General features: G+C 28.3%; 1 protein-coding gene across 1 annotated transcript; it reads right to left on the bottom strand.

The window, feature by feature from the left end:
- Positions 1-389: 389 nt before the first annotated feature.
- LOC123298716 (cuticle protein 19-like) lies at positions 390-968 on the bottom strand. Its single transcript, XM_044880809.1, has 2 exons — positions 935-968; positions 390-869 (listed from the first exon to the last, which is right to left on the bottom strand). The coding sequence occupies exons 1-2, from the start codon at positions 944-946 to the stop codon at positions 390-392; spliced, it is 492 nt and encodes a 163-aa protein (XP_044736744.1). The 5' UTR covers positions 947-968.
- Positions 969-7515: the final 6547 nt, after the last annotated feature.

Raw genomic sequence — 7515 nt, forward strand, 5'->3', positions numbered from 1 at the left:
TTCTGTTCGCCACGTAGTCTGCTTTCCAGTATTCTATACTGAAGAAATTCGAAACCTGGAAATAGTATATTAAGAGACGGAAAAATGGAGCATTTTTTTGGTAACAGAACTTTCGAGATGAATATAAAACTCATTATGACTATATTCCAACATACTTTTTGTGTGTGATCAATTTTGGACTAAATTTTACGGAAAATATGTGTATCACAGATGTCCTGCCGATAATGTTTTCTAGTCGATTGAATGTTTTCTAGAAATTGAATTCGCAAAAATTAAATTTTATAAATTAACGTTGTAGTATGGAAATATGATATACAGAAATTTTTCGTTAAAAATTTTATTCAAAAACTTAAAACAAAATAATAAATTATTTCACAAAATAATTAACTCTAGTAATGGACACTATAATGGGGAATAGCGTGGTGAGCCACTGCAATAGAATCTCCGTACACTGAGCCAGACTGATCAACATTTACTAATGGAATGGATGATTTCAAGGTGACCGGATGAACTGCATGACCTTTACGTTCAACAACTGCATTAAAACCATTATGATTGTCAGCAGTGTAATGAACAATACGTTTGGTTCCATCAGCTTCATTTAAAGAATAATAACCTTTGACTACATCACCATTACGTTCTTCATGTTGATCTTTAACATCACCAGTATGACCATCATGGACACCATATTGGAATGCATATTTAGCTGGCGTATAATAATCTTTGGTATAAATTGGAGTTGGATGGTCTAGAACCACAGGTGCGGCCCGAACGTAGATTGGTGCGGCGTGTAATGCTTGTGAAGCGTAGAAAACATTTCCAAAATGACTTCCATGAACAATAGCCACTAAGGCGAAAAGACAAATAATCTAAAACAATTTAAAACAAAATTATTCATAATTATATTTTTAAGTATCACAAAAATTTAATGTACTTTGATTGCCATTCTAACACAGAACTCAATACGGGAACTATAAATTATTAATATAAGGTATTATTTAATAATGATTTTATTAATCGTAATATTTTTGTTAAACATAAATATAGCGTGATTTGTTTTACAAAATTTTTGTTTTGTTAATTCAGTAATGAAAGTAAAATTGAAAAGTAAAATTTTTATTATGGTATAGTATTGATATCGATACCCTGCTTATATCGATTGATCGATCTAACATCTAAATGAATTTTTCAGAATTTTGAGATCGATACTTTTAATAGAAATGTTTAGTTATTAATCATTTCTGAAAAATATTTAGAATAAACTTATTATAAAAAATAATTTCTGCACTCATAAAACCGTACTTCAAAGAACTCTCAATTCATTTTCCGCACTATGAAATTTGTTCTTATTTCGTACTTAAACTCTAAGTAACCCTCAGTTGAAAATAACAAAAATTAAAACCCTTAGTTTTAACTTTGAAACACATATTTGTTTCAAAACCAATTTCAATATTCTACATTTTACGATTTTGAAAAAAATATTGCCTTACATGACTGACAGACAAATATCAAGTAATTGCTTTCACAAATTTACTTGCATTTATTTTAGATATTGCAGTAAGGAATCAGGTTATTTTGCAAAACAAAAAATGAAAGCAGAATTAAATAAATATATTTGTAAGCTTTTACATACTAAAAACCGCATCAAAATCCGTTGCGTAGTTTCAAAGATTTAAGCATACAAAGGGACATAGGAACAGAGAAAGCGACTTTGTTTTATACTATGTAGTGATAACTATTATAGTCCATATACTTTTTCCCTTTATAAATGAGAAATCTGAAAAGTATTAAAAAAAAGAATCGACTGTTAGGCGATACGAAGTTTGCCGGGTTAGAGAGTAATTAATAAACATAAGAAATTAATTCACACTTCCCAGCACTTTCATATTGGCATCAGATCTTACCCAAGTGTAGAATTCTTGACCCAAAATTATGAACGACCAGAATCTTATGAACGACACTGCAGATAGACAAAAGCTTCAAATTTATAACCTCTTTTTTGATTGGTAAATAAAATAGGTCGTGATTATACCTTACGATACAATTGATTCTTCAAGTATATAGTTAAAAAAATTTCCATTCAATATTTTCTAGAAATTGGTACAATTTGTTGTTTATTTATAAAGCTCAACGCAATATATTCAATATGCAAAGTCTCTCGTTTATATATATGTTTTTTTTTTGTACCAATGACAATTTTCGTGGGAAAAATTATTATATAGAAACACATTCAGAATATCAATTTGGTAAATGTTTACCAACTAGTTTTTTTTCTGTATATTTTTGATTTATATATAAAAAGAAGAAAAATTTTCTTACCTTTTTTTTTTTTTTTTTGATATTTATTGGTGAAAAGATGTGTGCAGCAACTGTAGTAAGTAACATCTATCTATAAAATATATCTAACTGGAGAGATGTAGAAAAAAAGTTGAGGATCAAAGTAGGGTACAATTGGAATGGGAATAAAATGAGGATGGTTTATATAAGAATACAACGAGCGAACGTAGTTTGACTACGTGATAATGTGTGAAATATTAAATAAAATGACAAGATGTTTTTTAAGTATGAATATTGTTAAATGTCTTAAAATATTTTTACTATAATGTTCGAGACGACCAGGCAGGCTACCATAGCAAGTGTTTGTATATCTATAGAGGAGTTACGAAAATTACACGAAGATAAAGAATAATAATTCTTTATGTTATGCAAAAAAAAGTATGAAAAACTTTTTCGGATAACTTTTTACGGTAAAGAGAGTTTTCAGATTATTGAAGTGAAAATCACGAGCCTCTCTAAAACGAAATTTTAATGATAAAATATTTCCAAGCTTCTTTATCTACTTTAAGTTAATTTTATGCACTTTATACTACCTAATTAAATCAGGAATTCCAAATTTGCAGTTTTAAGTCATTAATAGATAGCTCCTCGAATCGACATGTTTTTTTTTGCACGGTGCTTTGGGACTATTATATTTATTTGGAAAGGAGAGAAGGTTGGTCGTTACCTTTTTTTCCTTAAGCGATTGATTTGTTTTTCGTTGCTGGCTACTAAAATTTCCATCTCTATAAAACGGATGAAAATCAGGAAATATTCCACATCTTGAAACAGTGAACTTTGGTTGTTTGGCAAAAATTTCCCGCTTCGAATCCATGTGTTTAATAGGATTTAGTGGGATATCACTTTTTTCGATTAAAAATTGGCAAATTCTCTAAATGTATTTTGTTAAAATTTAGGTAAATCTATCTATTTTTAATAACGGAGATGATTAATTTCCATGTTACTAAAAATTTACTATAACTGTGATATATAACGGTAATACTTCAGGCCTCAAAAAACATACGCATTTAAGCGGGAATCGAGCTCAATACCGCTGACTTTGCCTTCGTAGAACTGCTAGAAGGTTAGGGTTATCGATCTCCATCAATATTATGAATAAAAAAGTTTATCACTTTAAATTAATACTTTCGATTTTCTTGATAACTGTGATTATGAGAATATAAATACTTTACCTACGAAAACAAGACCCTACAAGTTACGGCATCCTTCTTGATTGTTAAACGTTCTTCGTAGATTTGATACAAAATGTGTATTTTTGGTATACAAATACCTTACCAAACACTGCCAGTAACATAAAATAATTTGTTAAACATTCAATATCTTATGAATTCTCTGTACCATGTGTTCATATGAACCATCTTAAATTGTTAATTGAACATATAATTGGGGTATATTAATCATAAGCACACGGTACATAGTTTTATTTTTATTATATATGTATATTTAACTAAAAACTTTTCCGTTATATACGAAAATTTATATAAATCTTCTTATAAGAAGAAAATAAAGTTATTTTATAAAATTATACTGTTTTTTTTTACTCTACTCTATGGCTCTCCTACTCTAACAGTTTTGTTTGTATATTTTAATTAAGGGAAAATTTGAATATGAAATGTAATTTTAAATTATTTCCACTTTTATGGAATTAACATAATTTGTTTTTTAATAATTTATATATTTGAAAAAAGATGGAAATATGTTTTGTGCGCATTAACTTATATATATATTTATTTTTTTTATAAATGCTAAATAATTCTGTGTCTTGATTTTGTGCTATTTTTATTTTTGCAATTGGGGATGTGTTGTAGAAAAAAATTTGACGCTTCACGTATCGAAAAATTGTTGAAATATAATTGATTTTATTGGCTTCGTTTTAAATAAGTATACATACTCGACATAAAAGTCATGCTGTATTAATTTAATTGTTGATTTTTATTAAAAGCAATCATCGCTTTTCCCTCGTATTTATAGAAATAATTTTCTTTCTATAAAATATTTTATATATGAAGAATTGATTAAGTGTGGGAACACGCTGAGCTCTTAAGCACTAATAGAAGGGCTGAAGGCATATGCTTCCTTTTACTAGGCTTTTGGAGCTCAAAGTGTTGGGACGTCAATCACAATAATTGTTTGAATCCTTCCAAAAGCATTCCTACCCTATGTCATGGATTCGAAAAAGGACAGAGGATATGATAAACTGGATTTTTGCTTGAAAATCTGCCTTGCCCTAAAATATGAAAAAATCCTAACGCCATTTGTAGGTTTTGTCTATGGTATTAATGGCATCAAATCCAATTTGTGCAACCAAAAAAATTCGTTAAATCTTTATTTTTCGAAGTAAATGTGAATCAGAATTATCGAATAACTCATTTGAGCGAGAAAATGGTCTAAAAGGTAATGGAGTATATTTCTAAGTTATTCGAAGTGTTAAAAGTGTTAAAAATATAAAAAGGAAATTTGGCGTTTCATATAATACATATTTAATACCTATATATTTAGTTTAGAAAATTCGAGTGTAATAACAAAGATGAAATATAATGTTTCAAAATGATATACGAATATAATGTTTGTGAGAAATTGGTGTATGTAGCCGGAAGCAGTGATGTGACAAACCGCTGCCTCAGCAATGGATTAATAGTTGTAGAAACACTACTGGCCCTACTAGCCAGCACATATATTTATCTCGTAGTACCTATGTGAAGGAAGATATATCTAAAATAGTTAATGTTTGACCACTACACACTATTACAGACAATTCTATCTACCTTTAAGCGGTATAACAGTTTGCAATAAACAATATTAAAAAGAGATCCAAATAAAAATTATTGTTAACAAGCTTTTATCAATAAAATTCTCAAATACTAAGCCTCATTAAGACGTATAAAAATCGCACAACTTTATTTTCATCCTAACTATTGATCTGTCTGAAATATTAAAAAATCATTCTTTTGATATACCTTAATACTACGAATTTATATTTTACGTTATTTGGTGGAAGCGATGAGAAAAATTTATTAAATGTACCAAATTGAACGCTTTCCGAAATGGATGAATCTTATTTCTGGACAATAAACGTCCTGTAACATATTGTGGACTAATTGCTTAAAGAGGAAAGATCAGAAAATTTTGGCATAAAGATTTCATAAATACAACGGTATATTTACACAAAAACACATACCAAATAGATATATGGACAATCTAGGTCTAGGAAGGATACTTCAGTTCAATGGTACACCAAATGAATCGAAAACATAAATATTTTTAAATTGAAAATTCTATTAAAATTAAAGAATTTTAAGCTAGGCATCGCTACGAATTCATGATAGGACGCATTGTGATACCATATATGTATTTGATCACATTTTCCCCTGATAACTTCATCTCCTTAATTACTTTGAATGCCTGAGTACACCTACTTCATGCACATTTCATTCACTAAATCAGTCCATCACAACTACCAAGTTAATTTTTTGTTGTGATAGGAATCTACTAGGGTTGACAAAATGACTCAACCGAAGCAATTTTTTGCAATACGTATCATAATACTTAGTTTGTTAAATAAAGTAATTAACAATTTTGATTAAATAAAATATTTTTGTAGTATTAAAATATGATATGATAAATATTTCCAAAATAAGTAATTGTTTGGTACACACTGCGCATAGCACTGATATAAAATTTATAACGAAGTACAATTTCACTTCACCTCAAATAACGAAAATAGTAAACTGTATTATTAAATTGTTATTATGATGAAATTTAGTTTTCGGAATTTATAACTTTTCTTGTATATTTATGATTTATATCGACAGGACTGTATTCAACATTAATAAAATAATTACAGTATTATTCTGTTTTGAATGGAAGAAGATTTCATATTCCGAAACTTTCATCTTCTGGAATCTTTACACACTATGACTGACATTTTTGGTTAGTTTCAAGTAGTTCTTGGTAAAATAAATGAAGAAGTTGAATACTAGGATTATGATTTGACTTTAGTTTTTAAAATTACTGGATTGAAGTAAACGCGTGAACTTGGCACTTGATGTTCTTATAACAAGTAAATATTTCTTTAGTCAATGAATACTCCCGGGTATATTTTTTCCGATTACCGATGTTGCGTTTTAGTAAAGAATTCTTTCAGTAAAAATGATAAAGATAACAAAATTGTAGAAAATGTAGGTTACAATCATAATGGGTAAATTTTACATTAGAAACCATTTTAGGGAATAAGGGAGAAAGTCGGCCACCCTGACCTCTCATCATTTGACGGTATATGAATTCTGCGATTGTTGTGCTCCTTTCAAATTTATTTTTTTGGGACTGAAATTATAAGCTTATCTCAGCTACATGACTTAAACTTGTTTAGACACAAGTCATTTTACAGCAGAGATTCTTAAAAAAATTGAAAGCTTCTTAATTAAAATTGACTTGTTTAAGAACGTGCTGTATAATGAGACAGTATGAGCACTACAAATATGTTTTCGAGTTTGAAAAATCCTAAATAATGTTTAGTTAAATTTAAATTTTATTGGGATAAAAATAAGATTTTGCAGTTTTTGATTTACACATTTAATATAATAAAACTTTATCGAAATAAATGGGAAAAAGAAGGCGTAGTCGCTGTTATATTTTCAACATTTTTAGATCGATAGATACATATTCGTTTCCTCAAATAATAGTATTTATCTAATGTTATAGAAAATAAAATTTAATTTTCGAATATCATGAACAAAATCAAATCAAATCATAAAAAACTGTATCAGTCATCAAAAATACAATTTTTATATTATTTCATTTTATTTGTGTGGAAATCTTTATATTATATATCTACGAATGATGACAATAAATGAAAAATGGTACATTAAATGGGCCTTAATAATATTTGGTACAAAATTTATTATCTAATACAATATAGACAAATTTTCCAATACACCAAAAATAAAGAAAATGTCACTGAACTTTTGTTAGTCTTACGCTAATGAACTTCACAGAATCTATTAAATGGTCAAAAATATGATACCACTATGCTACTTTCCAAAATAAAGGAGGTGAAAGCACAAAGCTCGGACTTAATTTATTAATTTGAGTATTTCAGTCTTTGGATCTGATTCTAAAATATCTATAATATCGAATACTCATAGCAGGTCAAGAGAATTGACAGCCGATGGCAAATTG

The sequence above is a fragment of the Chrysoperla carnea genome, chromosome 4 (assembly GCF_905475395.1).
Source record: "Chrysoperla carnea chromosome 4, inChrCarn1.1, whole genome shotgun sequence".
In the NCBI taxonomy this organism is placed as follows: Eukaryota; Metazoa; Arthropoda; class Insecta; order Neuroptera; family Chrysopidae; genus Chrysoperla; species Chrysoperla carnea.